The 18,961-nt window shown below is 36.1% G+C and overlaps 1 protein-coding gene across 2 annotated transcripts; it reads right to left on the bottom strand.

Moving 5' to 3' along the window:
• Positions 1 to 12: 12 nt before the first annotated feature.
• slc7a7 (solute carrier family 7 member 7) lies at positions 13 to 18,334 on the bottom strand. 2 transcript variants are annotated; one of them, XM_007248017.4, is made up of 10 exons: positions 18,056 to 18,334; positions 14,194 to 14,837; positions 7,312 to 7,437; positions 7,060 to 7,204; positions 4,504 to 4,627; positions 4,214 to 4,317; positions 3,983 to 4,079; positions 2,981 to 3,130; positions 1,949 to 2,132; positions 13 to 1,853 (listed from the first exon to the last, which is right to left on the bottom strand). In XM_007248017.4, the coding sequence occupies exons 2-10, from the start codon at positions 14,687 to 14,689 to the stop codon at positions 1,774 to 1,776; spliced, it is 1,506 nt and encodes a 501-aa protein (XP_007248079.3). In that variant the 5' UTR covers positions 14,690 to 14,837; positions 18,056 to 18,334; the 3' UTR covers positions 13 to 1,773. The 2 variants fall into 2 exon arrangements, with proteins under 2 accessions (XP_007248079.3, XP_022534144.2); XM_022678423.2 differs by lacking the exon at positions 18,056 to 18,334 and adding an exon at positions 17,393 to 17,517.
• Between the last annotated feature and the right edge of the window lie 627 nt (positions 18,335 to 18,961).

The following is an 18,961-nucleotide window of genomic DNA, read 5'->3' as shown; positions in this document are numbered from 1 at the left end:
ATAACACACAGATTAATCAGGTATTTGTTTATTTGTCATTCATAAATATACTGTAATGAAAAATGTTCAACAGAAATCTAACCCCCCCCCCCTTTAGTTCAACAATTGTCCAAATATCCCAGACCTTATATTACTTTGGTCATAGCCAGTAAATGGAAAATGCTAGAAAAAAGAGATCCTAGCTAATATAAGATATCTTCCCTAACTTGTGTTGTAAAAATGTGATTTCAAATACCAACAAATAGACATGTTCATGAACATGTATACTGTTATTTAATGTAACTCCACACATAGAAATATCAGAGCAATCAGAGAGTCCTCAAGCTTTTTAGAACTTGCTTTTTAGCCCTTTGGGTAAAAATGAACTCTTATTTTTTTTTTGTTCTCTTAGAATCTTTTATAATATCACAAATATCGCTGTACGTTTTATAGCTTTATAAAATATAACAAAGACCTAAGAACACAGGACTTTTTAAATTCCTGACAATGTAAATTTAAACATATAAGTCTAATGCTATCAGTGCTTTTGTTTCATTGGTTCTGCCCCGTTTGGGACTAAGGTACATATCCCTTCATTCTTGCTTGTGAAAATCTGCAGCCTTGGGTTATGTTCGACTGCCAGACCAAATCTGTTTTTTAGGCACATGCAGATTGTTTCCAGGTGTATTTTCCGATAGTCTGTACAGCCTGAAATCATGTGAGACCACGTTTGGAGGTGGTCTAAAATGCAATTACACTCTGATTTATTCAATCGGATTTCAGTGTGGTTTCCCTAATCAAATTTTAACCTGTCATTAAAATGCACCTCGGTTACCCCTGCCTTCACATATGAAAGCCACACCACCAGCGTGCTGGCTGATGCTGGACCTCATTACCACGGCCACCCATGCAGATAGATTTGTGATGTTTAATCTTATTACTTGCAAATAACAATATGGACAGTGTCTCTCACCAGATTGGATTTAAAAAAACATATAATTTGCCTCCAGTCTGAACACAGAGAGATTAGGTAGTAATACTCACACAGCTGATGTAAATGATTTGATCGTCATGAGTAATTAGACTTTTTCTTAAAGAGTTTTTGTTTCTGGACATCACAAATGTATCTGCATTAATTTCTCTAATGGTCAATTTTTTCATCAATAACTAACATTTTGTGCTATTTTTGGCACATTTCTGTCACTCTGGGTTTGATGAGGTCATTGTTTGTTGTGTTATTAATTAAACAAACGGTGTATTAAAATCCAATTTAAGCAGACAGACTAAGGCACATCTGTACAGATCTGATTGTAATCACAATTCAAACCACCTCTAAAAGGGATTTGGATCCAATTTGCAAAAATCAGATTTCATGTGGTTCCTGGGTGTCCAGCTGATCAAAAAATCAGTATGGTTAAAATTTGGATATGCCAAATGGGATTTAGGCTGGCAGTCTGAACGTAGCCTATATGTTAGAAATGGGTGTTATATTTAGGATTAAAATCCTTTGAATCCTACTCTTTGGAAAAATCTTGTTTACTTTAAAGCAAATGTCAAAAATACAAGTCACCATAAATAGACATGAAATTACTGTCAGTTATAGTGATTTTTCTTCCCCTGATAGGAATGTGAATGCTATTAGCAGTCGTCATTCAGGTATCTGTGTAAATCAGTACCCAAAATCTCATCAGTCAATTAACACAACTGCTCATGCGTCTTGTTGACTGAACCATGGAAAGAGAAATCTGTATACTGCATAGATAGGTTTGCTTATAAGTTACTCATTGTCCTTTTTTACTCCACTTTCCCTTCATCTGTATCCATCTCTGTCAGCACAGAGAAGCAGACCTTCTGGATCAGCACACCAGATGACGCTGCAAATTGGAATCATGAAGAAACTGTTAGTTATTTACAGGAACAGGTCTTGAAAACATGTTTTAACTATTATATAACATCATCTGAGTCTTACCGATAAACCTCCGCAGCCACATCGGTCTCCGTGAGGCTGGGGTGTAGCAGCACAGGAAGTAGACAGGTACGCCAGAGAGGGCAATACCAATGCCAATCAAGGAGTTGATGGTGTCGCTGTAGAGAGGGACCACCACAAGGAAGATGGTGCAAAGGCAGAAAACAATCGGGAAGATAATACTGAGCTGTAGAAACAAGAGAAAAAGAATGACTGAGATGTAGCACATAATTTTAATGAATGCCATAGTCAAGTTCAATATTTTTTTGTATGTATTGAATGTACAGGTCAATATAACATGCATTTTGTGTCTGCAGCATAGTTGTTCAATTTCATAAAAAAAAACACTGTATGCTGAATTAACATATAATTACAAATATAGAGCAATGTTAATCTTCACATCATAGTAATTTTGTTAATTTTATTACATTTTCCCATGTCCACAGAGTTACCTGGTTAAGGTTTTCTTTTAATACTTTTATCTTTAATTAAGACATATCAATTTTTTTATTTAGCTATTTTCATTAAAAAATAATTAAGCTATTCAAACATCAGTGACATCACAAATTTCATACAGTTTAATTTTCAAGGAAATTTACATGCTAAATATTTAACAAATTATCTACATTTCTCACATTGTCTCCAAACTTAGCTTAGATAAAGCTTAAGCTGTCCATCCTGTCATGGTAAAATTTCATTGTAAATAATATATCTTTTTTTTTTTAATCATCATGAGCAATACAAAATGTTTGCAATTCTAGGTCAACCATGTATTTATTAAATGCCAAGTTTTGCAAAAATTGCCCACCTTGTCATTGTAGCTTGCCATGACAAGGTGGATGCATGCATGCAAGTGAAATATAAGTGATTAAACTAGACAATATGACTTTTTTGTAGTTTAATATCTTACAAATATGGTAAATAGTCAAAAGAATTCTAAATCTTAAATCATTTATTGAATGTTTTGGGGGCCAAAAGACACAATATTCTGATAATGACCCATATGGGAGATACCAGGTCACACTGCACATTTACCTTTAATGGGCGTGGTCTGTCTGGCTGTTTCCAACGCAGATACAGCTGGCCCAGGATAGACAGCCCCACAAAGAACCAGTAGCTAAAGCTGTAGTAGTTAATCAGTTTAAAGATGTCCTCCACACATAGATACACCAGAGCCATGGCACCCTGTAGCCCAGTACAAGACCAAACAGTTAGACAGATATCAATTCAGATCAAAAACATAAAGGTCACTAAATGATTACTGGCAATCAAATGTATTGTAAACATGAATTTAAATATTTTTTAGGACAGTGGACCTGGAGTACCGCTCTCCTGTTTGTTTCAGTGGGTAGGGCAGTGAAACTTCCTGCAACAGTGTTTAGAAAGGAAAGAGATTTTTCTGCATTTATATATATTATATTATATATCTATTATATATCTACTAAAGACAGTTTGTATCTGTCCATTATCACTGATTTTACTTCAGTTCTGGATATGGAGATATTTGGAGTGAGAAAACTGGAAAAAGCAGATTTCTAAATACTTTAAATTTGGGTTGTGCTGCATCAAGGATCCTTTCGGAAGTGGTTTCTATGAGTAACACCATGCTTTAAAGAGTTAAGTAGATTTTTATAAAAAAAAAAACAACAGCTCAATGATTTGGAAATTCTTGAAAGTCACTGTGTTAGACAATTTGTCCTGGACAGCTAGTGCTGTAAAAGGTTTGATTTTTGCTAATTAGCTTTAACCCACAGTATTGATGACTTATATAACTGGATAGAATATGCGGTTTCAGCAAACATGTCTATTCCTTTTTTCTGTTTATTATGGAAGCTACAGTGTAGTTAAGCTATGTGGTCATTGTTGTCATTGCTGTACCTGTTACTTTTTTCCATTTTCTTCCCAAATAGTTTGAACTGAAATTAATGAAGTCTGCCCACTAAATTTAATTCTGCCCACTGTCTTTCTCTCTCACACACACACACACATACACATATACACACAAAATTAGGCAGTGAGGGATGGAAGATGACTAACATTGAAGAGCAGTGCAGGGATGGGGGTGTAGCGGCTAACGTGAATCATGCACAGGTAGTCAGGCAGGTGGCCCTCCCTGGAGCCCACGAAGAACAGCCTAGAGAATGACATGCACATGACGTATCAGAACCAACGGCACAGGACAATGAAAATGTTATATTTCAGGGCTGGTGTCCACAACTCCATCAGAAACCCCCATACAACATTATAGTGGTCTCAAATGTTCCATACCTTGAAGCAGCCAAAATAGAAGCATTCAGTCCTCCAAAGCATGAGAGGGCCACAGCGAGCGGGATTGTCCAGTTAAACACTCCAAATACTTTGTCTGCAAATGTCTATGAAAGTTTGAAGAACAATAGTCAGTTACTGACATACAGATCCTATTTTCCACATGAGGAATGTATATATTTACAATTATACAAACTTATTTTTTGATGCTAAGTTTGTCACTGTGAACTGTACCTGTATTAAAATTGAATTTGAATCTGTGATTATGGTCAGGACCAAAAGGGGGCACTCACCACAGCCACAGCATCACTGTCCAGGATAGCAGGAATAGGCAGGATTGTATAGTAGGCCACATTGGTCAAGATATAGATCACTGTGACAATGGGCATGGAGATGGCAATGGACAGCGGCAGGTTCCTGTATTACATAAATGTGCCCACCAGAGGGCAACAGAGAGTGTTGGAAATGTTTGCTACAAATAAGGATTCAAGGAGATTTTATTGTCATTTCACATTACGTGAGTGGAACCGAATTGTATTCTCACGGTCCAGTTTACACCCAAAAAGCAATTTAAAATAGATAAATATAAAAACAAAATAAAATAGAGTAAAATACAATGATAAAATAGATAGATAAATACACAAAAATATAGGAGTAGGGACGTAGCAGCAACATGAGTCCGAATGCAAATTACTATAGCAGCATGGGTAATTATGAATGGATATCAGTAACATGAAAAGTAATAAAGTGTCCCAGTGCGAGTGAAGAGACAGTGTTGTTTAAATGTGTAATTGCCTCTTGAATTAACAGGTGAATATGATATTTCAGGCTGATCCGAGTGACCTCACACCAGGGGTGTCAAATCTTATCCACAAAGAGCTGCAGATTTTCATTTCAAGCAGAAGCTCATGTGAGCAGTTGTTTGAAGACTGACCAGCTGATTAAATAAGTGGAATCAGATACTGATTTTCTGAAATAAAAACCTGCTGCCACAACCCTGCCTCAGACTATAAAGAGATTCCAAATGTAGTTTTTAGTATTTTGAGAAATCTTTGTATGTTATGCCAGCCTAACTCTAAAGGTGTGCAGTTATCCAAAACTAAATTAAACAAAAAAGCAACCTTATTTATTCATAGCTGCCATGTAAAGCCCAAGTGAAGGAAAATAAACTTTACATCACAATTTACCTACCCACCTCCACTAACAAACACTGAACACTAGATTGGTGTGGTGCAGGGGATAACATCACTGCCTGCTAGTGAGCTACCATCTGGGGGAGACTGGGGTTCAATTCTAGGTCTTGGTGACTGAACACTATGCTATATCAAAAGGAGTCTTTGGATAAGGTTCGTAACACTACATTGGCCCACCTCTGTAAAAGGAACAACCTTATAAATCACTCGGGATAAAAGTGTCAGCTAAATGCTATAAATGCTATGTAAATGTAATGAACCACAAACTACATAATAGTTCACATAAAAATTGGGATTTTTGTCTGATAAAGACCCTAAAGGTCAAAACTGCAACCATCAAAACTCTTTAGAAGTGTGTGGAAACTCTTTTTGCTTTTCCCATTGGTATTTAGTTTGTTTCCATTTGCAAAAAGAGATAAAGAGTTTTAAAGAGTAGCACTTGTCTGTTTTTGCAAATTAACTCTTCAAATGTACATGAGACAAAATGTATCATGTTTGGAATGCTGTGGTTTTCTACTATAAAGCATGACAGTGGCAGTTTTTACAATAGAGGAAATCTGCTTATATTAGTGTTCTAAAAATGGGCCTCATGCTGAATACAGGGTAGTGCAAGACTTAAATACTATGACATAACATTCCTTATTCGCTTAGTCCTATATTAATTGTAGAAGTTGTGATTTACGGGGCAACATTAAACCAGATTGTTACATCCCCAGGATTATTTGCCTCAGCATGCTTAAATTAACACATCTTGTGGTAAAAGGGCATGTCTCTGATGTCAAGGGGGATCTCTGATCACATGACTGACCTAAGCACCCCATAAAGGTTGTATGATCCTGTCACATGGCTGTTAATTTACTCAGTCAGGTGAATGCATCAAGATGCAAACCTTCAAAATCGGAAGATCAATCTAATAGTTTCTTTACCCTTCCATGCTGAGGAACCACCAGTGGTGCATTTTCATCCTCATTCACTTTCAAAGATTTGTTTAAAAAAGTTGGGACAGGGCAACAAACAGCTGGTAAAGTATAGTCAAAGTCATGAAAAACCCAGCTGGAGTGGCAATTTGCAACAACTCCTACTAAGGAGCATTTTAGAAAGAGTCTTTCAGAGGAAGAAAGAGGAGAAAGATGAGCAGAGGCTCACCAATCTGTATAATTTTATTCACATACAGTGATTTATGGAAGTGTTCTTGGGCCCATTCTTTTGAAGATGTTGATGTTCCACAATGCAGTTTTTCACAACTTCAGCTCATATTTGCTTCTGAAAGACCATGCTTTTAAAAAATTCTCTTTTTATACCCAGTCATGTAAGGTCATTGTAAAATTTTCCTGCCGCTTTTGCCTCATCCCTACCTTATCTTATCCCAACAGGATGTCTAGCTGACATCAAGTTATACATGAGTTAATATTTTGAATGAAATAATAAAAGGACTCACATTCAACATTTATCTGATATGTGTTCTATGTCCTATTTTAAATAAAATATGTGTTTTTTGGTATTGAGGTTGTACAGCATCTTACAGTAGACAGACAGGAAGTATACAGAAAGGAAGTCTATGTGGGACAACCAGTCCACAGTCCTAAACTGACTTATTTTACACTGTAAAAATGCTAATCAGCCTAAATAGTCTGTGTTTTGTTAGTTTCTCCTCACCTCTCGGGGTTTTTAATCTCCTCTGTGACAAAGTTGAGGGTATCCCAGCCAGAGTAGGAGAACAGAGCAGAATACAGAGCTAGGGCCACATCACCTGGATCATGGGACGAATTGTCAAACAGGCCCTCAAAGTTCTGTGTGTGTCCTAAAATAAACACATACAAACCAAAACATTAGTATTACTATATACATTGTGAACAGTTTTTGCTTAGAGATACTGAAATATTAGAGGACGAAGTTGTGTGGCCATACCCTGGAATATCTTCACCAAGCCAGTGATGATAACTGCAATGAGAGCGATGACTTTGGCATAGGTGAAGAAGTCCTGTACACGTGTACCCCACTTCACATAGGCACAGTTTACAAAGGTCAGCAAACCTGCAAAATATAGGCATACCTTATATTTAACATATTTAACAGTACTCAGTAGTATTAGGCAGCCACAGCATTTTTAATGATTAATCTGATCAGTAAGTGTGTTACTCTATAAAAAAAAATAAAAACAAGGTAAACCAGAAGCTAATAGGGACGTAAAAATACAATGTGCTGGATCAAACATATGTGTTTATTGTATTAAAACTAGCATGTTGGCTTGTGACTAGAGAGTTAGATTGGAATTAACATATATTGGCTTTGCTAGAGCATTCCATAAAAAATATTAGCTTTTGGTCAACGTGTTACATTGTGACTAATATTTTAACTTGTGTCTTTGATTGTATACTTTGACTAACATATTAGTTTGTGGCTAGGTTTTAGGCTGTGAGTAACATATTAGTTTGTGGCTATGGTGTTAAATTGGGACTAACATATAAGCTTGTGGCTATGGTGTTAAATTGGAACTAACATATTAGTTTGTGGCTAGGTTTTAGACTGTGAGTAGCATATTAGTTTGTGGTTATGGTGTTAGATTGGGACTAAGATATTAGCTTTTAGCTATGGTGTTAGATTAAGACTAAAACAGAAGTTATTCATATGGTGTTTAAGGGTAGAGTTAAAAGAACACAGGCTTGTTTGCTGATTTCCCTGTGAACCCCGCTAATTGTAGGATTGATTAAATAAACTTGGTAGCAGATAGTTGGTGTACCAACAGGCCACAGAGCCACACAGGCTTCCCAAGATTTTTGGTTTTTATTTTCTTTTTATTTTATTCAATTTCTGATATTCTCAGACTATTATGTTTTTGACAATAATATATCACTTTCATAACTTTACAGTAGAATAAAACATGTTTAAGATTTTTGTCAATAAACAATCAATGTTATTTTTATAATATTATTATACCTGTACACATTTGCCTTTTAGTTTTTTTGCTTTTTATATTTATATTTTATGTTTTTTTTTTATTCTTCTATCCATTATATTATTGTTTAATGTGATCAGACAGTTCAAAGTCTTGATGGCCCTGTGATAAATAAACATACATTAATAAAATTTGACTCTGATATAGTGTAAAGGATATGTGGCCTTTTTAATTATAAACAATTGTAATATAAAAAATATATAAAAACTAAAAGAAATAGTTACTGTTCTGTAATTAATATGAAAATAATAAAAACAGATAAAACAGATAATTATGGCAGGTTTTCTCATATAGCAATAACAATATTCAAAGCTCCAGAACTGAAAGGTTCAGCAGGTTGAGGGCAGGAATCGTACTGTATGTTTGACTAGGTGTTCCTGAAAGGGTTATAGTTTGTGTAAAACCAAAAACACTGTTTTGGCAAAGCCCATCCGGTGCTCCAATAACAGGGTGCAGTCATAACACTGCTGCCCTGCTGAGAAACATCACAAGACCTTATCTGTTTGGATATTTGATCAGTGACACTGGAGCCAGTGAATACTTGTGATTCTTATAGGCTTGACATGTGGTCGTGATGTGAGATACAGTTTTTGAGAACCGTGGAGGGAGTGTGTGTTTGTGTGCTTGTGTGTGTATCTTTTGTAAGGTAGTCTGGCTTGAGGAAGTGGGGTTGCTGACATCAGCATCCCTGCAGGCTGTTTTTTTCAGAGAGTGGAAGAGTGATAAAAGCTTAGAACAGCATTTGCACACAGCCAGAGACAGAGAGAACTGCTGTGCGTGTTCTTTAAATGGTACCATACATACATATAGGCATGTCACACTAATTACCTTATCAGTCTGTCATACAATTTATCAACATCACTTTGACTGATCTCAATACTGCCAATTATGTTTACTTAGTGAGGTAAGGCCATTAATGTGAATGAGCCAGGGTGTCAATTTTAAAATAGTGTTGGTATTTTAATATGGTTTACTTAATCTCTGATTATTTATAATAATTAAAAGTCATGTGTAAATGCATTAAATGGTCTTAAAATAACAATAATTAATCTCAATAATTTCTGGGACGATGTGTCATCCATAAAAACCATTAATGTGACACGCCTACATAACTATGACTATCTTTTTTTTTGTTTACACAGACCACAGACACATAACTCTATATTGACTGTTTTCTCTCCATGTCGAAAATGTTGTTTTTGTTTTGGCATTGGCTTTCTGATAGCCTTAAAAGGTAAAACTAAAGGTTATCCTGTCATCCATAAAGGAAATACCCCTTAACCTATGACTAATAGAGAAAAACAATAACAATAGAGCAAAAAGGGATCATCTATACAGCTTTCACTATCTTTTGCTTTGCCTTTTTTAACTCAATCAGACACATACAGACAAATACTTTATTGTGTCCTTCAAGGTACAGCTTCTTAAAGACATGTGGTAACTCTGCCATAGAATCAACTCATCTCTCTTCACTGGTATAACTTTATTACTTGAAGTGCATAAAAGAATAAATATGCCATGTGCTCTTCAGTCTCACTGGCAACAGTCAATATTTTTTGGAATATAAGTATATGCTGTGGAAATTGCTGTAGCTAAGCTAATTTTGTGCATTTATAAAATAGTGTCCAAACGTAGAGAGCAATTACTATGTATTATTGCTTAATTAGAACATTCTGTCCCCACCTAACTCAGGAATACTACTGCTTTCAATGTAAAAGAAAATATCTTTTACAATACTGCTTTAAGCATGATAAACACAAATGCACATACACATGTGGACAAAGTTTTAGGACGTCTGCTCTCATTAAAATGACTGCACTTTTAACTGATTAATAAAAGCTGGGCCCCATAGATCTTACATAGCGTGAAATTCAGCTGTGGTCTACTGTAAGAATCAGCTCTTCTGTGTAAAATCTGCTTTCAGTTTATAGAAAATACCCTGACCTGAGGAGAAGAAATGCTGCCTTAAACAATCCCTACTGTGTAAGAAAAGGTGTGTTCTAGGATAGCTATGGCCTTCGCTCTCTCTCTCTCTCTCTCTCTCTCTCTCTCTCTCTGTGTATGTGCACTTGCTTTGCATGCTGAGCTGTCATTAGCGATTAGCACAAGGGTCAGAGTCTTGTGTGGAGGACTTTACCTTCCTAGTATCAGCACATTCACATCCCTAAAAGAACTGCTTATCACTGTCTCTCTACATTTGAGGTGACACATCTAAGACTCATCTCTAAACTCTGACTATTGAATGACGAATTTCGTTTTTTTATAGCTGCTTTAAAGACAGGCCTTGAACTATAGATTTATCATATTTCTATTAGTACTTAACATTTTTGACTTAAAATTCAAGACAGCAGAAGACAACAGTGTTTGTGTTGAATACAGATGGAATGTGGCTTCTGCCTTTAATCCATTTTTGCAGTGAACACACACACACACACACACACTGGTGAGTGCACACACATGTATTGACCTTTTGGGCAGCAATCACTGTGGCATCCACAGGGGTCCACCCCTGTCTCAGTAGATACTGTCAAGCTAGTATTTAACATATGTAAATATAAATATGTAAATGTGGGCCTATAAACAGTATACATATACAGGGTCCCCAAATTTTACACCCTGTCCTGGAGATCTACCACCCTGCAAAGTTACAAACGCAATGAACTCTATGTTCATACGGAAAGTAAAGTGGCCCAAATCCAATTTTATATATGTTTATTGTATATGAACAGTTTACACTCACAAACTGACTAGATGTAATGCTAAAGTGCAGTGAAAGCTGGTTTTAAAATTCAGAGAAAATCAGAAATGCTAAACTGGCCATTTAGAGAGACATAACTGCATACTGGATCTGTATAAGATCAGTAAAACATAAAATTGGCCCAAATTAAACTGAAAAAAAAAAGATTTAATTTAACACAGATAACATATCTTGATACTTCTACCTGTTCTGTGAACAGCCTAATATCCAGATGCCCTAATGACCTTAATTACCAGGATCTAACTTGGTCTACTGGATGGGTGGGACATTGTACAAGGAAACATTATAAATGTTTTTTTGGTGCAAGGGGGGTACAGCCTGTTCTGTCTTTGTTTTGAGCTTGAATGGTCTAAGGAGGCACACCCGGTTACTGCAGGTCAGTCTGGCCTTGACTGTGAGTACAGTCTTTAAACAGCTGTTACACAATTGAGAATTTTGTTCATAAGATCATTTCAAATTATCCAAGGACAAGGCACAATTAAATATTAACACTAGTACAATTACAAAACTGACACAATCACATAAAAGTGTACAATAAAAAAAGAATTAAATAAACTACAGAACCTAATCAAAATAAAAATAAAAGAAAGGGAAAAACATGTATGAAACACATAGATAAGGGAGAAGCTATAAATAAATCCCTGTATGAATTCAGGAGATAAAGGGTATTTTAGGGTATTTTTAAGCTTTATCTGTGTTTAAAAAGACTCTGTAATCATTTTACAATTGCTTTAAAGCGGTTCCTAATTAATTTAAATTGAAAGCAGTAGTGTTCCTGAGTGGAGAGGGTACAACATTTTCTATTTAATGTGCTTCTGGTACTAAATACATTCATTCTACAAACAGAATGAATGAATGATGAAACAGAAGGTTTTTCTGGCCATGTCACTTTCCAATAGCTTTTGCTCGTCACCTGAGCAACTGCGGTGATGCTAATGTTACTGATCCAAGAGCTACTATGAACATGGAGATAATCCAAATGTGTCAATTTAATATAATGAAATTATTTAAATTTAAATAATAGTATCAAAAAATGCTACCAGAGAAAAAAATCATGAGTAATCATCTGACTACATGAAAAAACATTCTGTTCAATAAGTAGCACGATAAGAATCACGTGAGTGTGAGGTTTTCGGGACTGAATCACTTGTCTGCTGCCAGCTAAAGCCACACACACACACACACACACACACACACACACACACACGTGACACTATTCCTTCTTTTCTATTTCTCTGCTCTTATTCACTCATGTAACTTCCTGACCTGTCTTTCAGTTTTACTTTTTTCACCAGCCCACCACAACCCCCCTTCCTTCAGCTGACCTCATTTTCTATATACTTTAATACAGTGATCAAGTTGATCTGAATAACTAAATACTGCACTTTATTGTCTTGAGTCTTTGTTTCAGCATAAACACAGGAACATATGCTTACATCTGTAGTATCTGTCAGCTTTCATGTTCCTCTTTCTCCCTCCCACCATCTCGAATAGTGCTGATCAATAGGTCACGTCATGACTCTCTCACTACCCTTTTCTTGCAAACTGAGCACAGTTTCTTCATTTTTATATACTCTTTAAATACCATTCATTAACCTATATTCATTGAATTTGCAAGTAAATTAGTATTTGGACATCATGTTGAAGTGAGCTTCACATACTCACACACACAAGAAGCTTCTGTGCTATACAAAGGTTAATTTGACATGTTCTAGAGCTAGGCAACTGATGATATCATGTTGCCAAAATATGTCTCAATTTATCACCTTATGTCTTCACAATGGAAATAATACACTGTGATTTTATTTTATTCTGGGATCTATATCACAAAGGTTAAAAAATACAGAAAATTACACAAGGGTGAATAGTCAAATACAATACATTAATAATGCCCTATTTTTCTTTACTTTTAATGCAAAAAGACTTTAATCAAAGTAATAGTAGTGGAGAATTTTGGTTCTACAAAAGTGGCCCATACCCTTAATTATCTGTCATTTAAAACTGCTTAAAATTATGCACAAAAAAAATATGTGAAAAAAAGTGTTCTTTAGAGCAATGGCATTGAAAAGGGTTGGGAAACAGTGGACTGGAGTTCAGTGCAATTTGTACAATTGCGCAATTTCCCTGCTCTAATTTTCCTAAGTAAATTTTACAATTTTACAACTTTTTCTTACTAATATCCCACAACGCAATGCAAACTGGAAAGGGATGCGAATATGGAAATATATTATGGAAAAAAGTTGGCTAACGATGCAAATGTAGCAGTAGTGTCATTTGTGGGCAAAGCAGCACCTTATTACTTCCTGTTAGTGCAAAACAGGTTAGTATGTTAATATTTTGTGTACTAATATGCCACGTCCACACCATTGAGATTAGGGTATAGTATATACTGTAGAATACTAGTGTGTAGTACACAGTTAAGACACAGACACTAATAATATTTCACAATTAATAGATAACTACAATCAGGTGTGCTTGGACAGGAAAAGCTCAACAATGTGTAAAAATCAGATCCTCCAAGAGATTGAATATTAAAAGAGATTATTTGGCTGGCTATTAACAGCTTTAGAGTTATTTATCTCAGTCCCACACTCACACAGAGACACTGCCACAGATCAAAAAACGTAGGGGCATACTTGAAGCCCCCTGGCCACAACATTTCAGCCACAGAGGACAACCGCATTTAACCAGTGTCCTCTTTTTAAAAAATGTAAAATAGTTATATTGCATATTGTGTAATGATTCTACACCAATTTCAGGCTTCCCTTACAACTTTAAGTTCAAGTTATAGTCCATTTAGAAACCTGTACAATTTTTTCAAGTGTACAGACACTGAATGGACCAACATAAACAAAGACACACACTGAAAGTAGCTTATATTTTTAACAACTAAACCAAGATATAATTATTTTAATTTATATCATTGATATTATTACTCAATATGTATTGGCATTGTTCTAGATATAGCCTGGGCCTAAATTATCTCTTATTCAGTGGAATGTCTATTGATTTTTGCTGGAATTCCTAGGACACATTTACAGACAGACAAACAGATAAACAGGATATATGTACTCACATATGCAGGCTGCAGCCAACAGACGGTTGGCTGCATAGGGGGCGATGCAGGTAGGGAAGATGGGCTGCACCATGTAGTTGGAGAAGGTGATAGCTATCACAGCTTGACTAGTAGGCTCAATGATGAGGAGAGACGTCCACAGACGGATGAAGGCCAGGAACCCTCCGAAGGCCTCGAGGATGTAGGCGTAACTGGCTCCAGACTTTGTGATAGTGGTTCCCAGTTCAGCATAGCAGAGCGCCCCAAATACTGAGAACACTCCACCAATGGTCCACACTACTAGAGACAGGCCATAGGATGCACTGTACATTAGAACGCCTTTAGGAGAGACAAAGATTCCAGAGCCAATCATGTTCCCCACAATGAGGCAGACACCATTTAGCAAAGAAATCTCCTTCTTGAGTTTCATTGACTCATTAGAGCTGGACGATTTCAGGTGTCCATTGGTCACCTCTGTGGGAGACTCTTGTGTAGAGGCAGGGCTGTAGGAGGCCATCTTTGCCTGGGATTGATGGCAGATTGTATAGGAGAGATGCTGACTGGACCAGTTGACTCTCAGTGTCTTTTAATTTAAAGTTTTAAGTTCAAATTAAGGAAGTTTAGAAGGCCTGACTGTATCTGGATTAGACGTCTTGAGGTGACATCTGAAGAGGAGAGAAAAAGGGCTAGTTTAGTGAAAATGTTCTTTACTGGAATATGATCAAGAATGCAAACACACAATCAAGCCTTTAAAAATGACTGGGTTAATCTTAAAATGTGCATGGAAGCACACACACAAGTACACACTTGCTGTTTGACCTTGCAGACAGCTATTTCCAAGCCATTAGTGATGTGAGTAAATGGCTTTTTTTAACACTGAGTAAATACATGGGCTCTGGCACAAGCCAAATGGAGAAGAGAAATACATACAGTATTCTTTGCTTTTCTGTTTGCTGTACACCATGATGCAGTGTTGTTTAATGAGCCCCTATCCTATATTTTTTTTTGCCATGTTTTTCAACTGATGTATTGCAGACCTTGCAAAAAAGTGATATGTAAGTAATCTATATTCTGATTGTCCATTTTTGTGTCATCAAACTGGTGGTGTTAATCTGACGTATGTTCAATAGGTAACAGGTAACTGACATCCCAAAAAAGTAGAGTGTTTTTGCAGCTTAGTTTCCATATCAATGCTGTTACGCTTTCAAATAATATGTAAAAATATTTTACTCCTTCTTGAGCATTTTGATTGGTCAAGTCATCATGAATCATTGACACAATGCAACTCAAAACAACTATCAGATAAAAAAAAAAGTGAGAAATGCAGCTACAAAGAAATACAAAACTTGATTGAACAGATTGTTGATCTATTACATGGCTATTTAATTGCCAGATTATTTGCTGCTCTATTTAATCATCAGCTCAAAGAATAATATTAGGCAAGTCAAACCATCAACAATCAAATAAATCCTTCTTATACTTCGGCTAATACTAACTAATCGACTCCTTCTGTTGTCGGTTTCCTTTTTCGAATACATGCTGTAAAAAAAAGATTGCATTCACAGTTACATGTTTGTTAAACACAGGTTGTCATGCCATAAACCAGAGAACCAGAGTACAAATATTAACGTTACTGTAATAAAAAAAATAAACCATGCACCATACATTTGGTTAAACCATCCACACATTTACATACTTTCCACACATTCCACTTTAAACAATGTCTCTAACAGAAAGATTTTAGTAAACAGCAGGATGATGGGATGTACTTGATTAAAATAGTGGACTATTAACAGACCCTAAGTTAAACTTTGCCGGGCAAAGATGCTGACAATGGCTTATGTTACAGTTCATGGGCATGGTTTGCTGGGTATGTCAAAAGCAGCTTAAAGCAAGTTAGTTTACATAGCATAAGATAATAGATAATAAGTAGCTACATCATCGGCGGAAAGCATGTATAGATGCCTCTGTAGTCTATGTTCTCTGTAGCCTGTGCTGTTCTAAGCTCAAGTACAATAAAAGATGATCTAAGCTAGCACTAAAAGACTGCTACCACAAGACAGAGGGGAAACATGATTACATTCGAGAAATGGTAAAACGAGCAAAGTAGTAAAAGTGAATGACCAAATAGTGGAAAATATAAACCAGCACATCCAGTTTACACATGTCGTTTACACCATGGAAGCACTGGGCTACACCTGACCCACCATGGAATGTATTACATTTTATTACTGCTGTTGTCCACAAATGACTTTTCTGCCTTAGAGAACAGAACATGTATAATCAATAAGTACACACTAATTTCAGCCGATTGATACAAATGGAACATTTGCACTGTTCTCATGTTCCATGCCATATTTACAAAAACATATTTATATCTACAGAATAGGATGCCAAAGAGTGCATTATTAATGTAATGAAAGGCCTGGTCACTGACCTTTAGTGGAAGCTCATGTAAAATCCCAATATTGTGCAACCTTATTATAGATTGATCATCAAAAAGCTGGATTGATAAATCAGTTCTTGATGTTTAAACAGATGAGCTGCTGATGGAATTTAACATATCCGCACGCTGGCTGGAGGCATCCAGGAGAGATGGACGCAACGTGTATTTCTTTAAACAAGCTCACATGGACTAAGTTACTTTCTTCACTTTACAATAAGGGTCATAAATAGCTGTACAACAGTAATAAACATTTTTAAATGGTTAAAGTAATGTCACTAATTATTAATTAACAAAATCATAATTAAGTCATTATTAAACATTATTAAGACTTGTAAATAAAAATTAATTGGGACACTAGTTAAGAAATTTGTAATAATGTCTTAAGTAGTGTTAATTGATAATTAGCTGAGGCATTCACTAGTAAGTAATGTGAACTAATTTACCCTTATTACAAAGTGTTACCAGAACTATGTTATGTTAACTGACATGTGTTCTAATGTTTATTGGAGTTTTACATCAAAAACTATTTCTCTTATAGCTGGGTGGTGTCTAGGACAAATCTGGTGTCTAGAATCTGGAAGCTGAGTTCTTTAAACTATAGCTCACAAAATCCCAATCTGTTCTAATGTGTCCAGGTGATTTGACACGCAAAATCTCTCGTATTGCCGAGATATAGGTTTGTAATAAAAGTGCTTCGATGCATAAAACCTCTGAACAGTACTGTATATTAACAGATTTAGAAAGAAAAAAAGAAAAGGAGAAGAGTGGCATTACCGAGCAGGAGAACAGGTATGGCATGCACATGATGATAAAAAGAGAGAGCAGAGTAGTTTCCTCAGATCTTAAGAGTCCTGAGTGGAGAGCAAGGTCCAGTCAGCACTGATAAGCTCTCTGAGAAACCAGCTATAAAATAAATGATTTAAGATTACATTCTGAGCACAGACTGCTGGACAGCACACTGTTGTCAGATACAATCTTAATGCCATTAGAGTCATATACAGCACACTGTCAGAAAAATGTACTATACAGGTACATTTCTGTCCAGAAAAAGACTATAGTACAAATATGATGCTTAAATAAAGGTACCTGAAGACAGTTTTGAGGTATTTTTTTCTGAGAGTGTATGGTGTAATGGGGGTATCAGTTGATAAGACTGTGAGTATCTGGTACTCACACACAAAAACACAGAAATGGGTTTATTTATGAACTTGGACTAATTTACACTATCAGTTTATAGTCTATTAGCCTTGCTGTATTTTAAGGATGTGAAACGTTTCCAGCAGTCTAAATGTATATTTGATATTGATAAGCCACATATTTGGAGTGACACGCGTCGCTGCGACGCCCCCGAGGAGTAATCAGCGCTGTTTCTGAAATATAGAAATGTAACGTTTACTAAACGGAATCACACAGAAACATTAGATACACAGTTCTTACCTCTCTCAGGCGACTAATAGTTCTCAGTTAATCCAGTGAATGTCTGCTGGTCCTCTACTGGTGTTTCACATTTGAGCAGGAAGATAGTAACACATCTGTAGAGTCATTTTAGCAGGAGACCGGGCTGAAAACAACGATTAGATAGATGACTTCGTTAGACACTCATATACTACAGCTGCTCTCTCTCTGTCTCTCTCTCTCTCTCTCGGTTCTCCTGAAGGTGTGCTGAAGTTTGACCGGCGGATCAGCTGATAGACTTCTGCTTTCATGTGGAGAGAAGACTCGACAAAACTCCCTCACCACGAGAAAACACTTCATGTGATTTATGTCACAACCTTCCTAGCTGGCATTTCAACGTGAAATTAACGTTGAATCAACGTTACTGGTTGGGTCAACGTTGGATTTTTTGATTTAGAAAAGTGAATCAACGTTGATGTGGTAATGATCCCAGCTGGCACACAACCGACATTCTACATTAAAATATGGTTGAAGTAATGTCTGTTGTTGCTTCAACGTTAAAACAATATTTCACGTTGAAACAGCATTTAATGTTAAATGGTTGTGAATCAACATAATGTCCTCAACCTTCTGCCTTTTAAATGAGCATTTTACAATTAATCACCATACAAATTAACAAAAATTGGTTGGATGGAGGAATTAAAGTGGTTTTACTTCCATTTGCAGTAACTGCTTTTTAATTTGGTACCAATTCTTCATCAGACCTAGGGGTATGTTCATGTCCTGTTGTGTTTTTAAGACCAGATATTTAATCAGATTGGTAGTGGTGGGTGACTTTATACTCAGCCTTACTACAGGGATGTAAGTTTATTGTTAACACTCTGTTAACCATAGGATTTTCTAGTGTTAGTAAGTTATGGTTTATTGAAACAACATTGCCAAATCTAA

This window comes from Astyanax mexicanus, chromosome 8 (genome assembly GCF_023375975.1).
Source record: "Astyanax mexicanus isolate ESR-SI-001 chromosome 8, AstMex3_surface, whole genome shotgun sequence".
In the NCBI taxonomy this organism is placed as follows: Eukaryota; Metazoa; Chordata; class Actinopteri; order Characiformes; family Acestrorhamphidae; genus Astyanax; species Astyanax mexicanus.
This window is presented reverse-complemented; position numbering and strand designations above follow the sequence as displayed.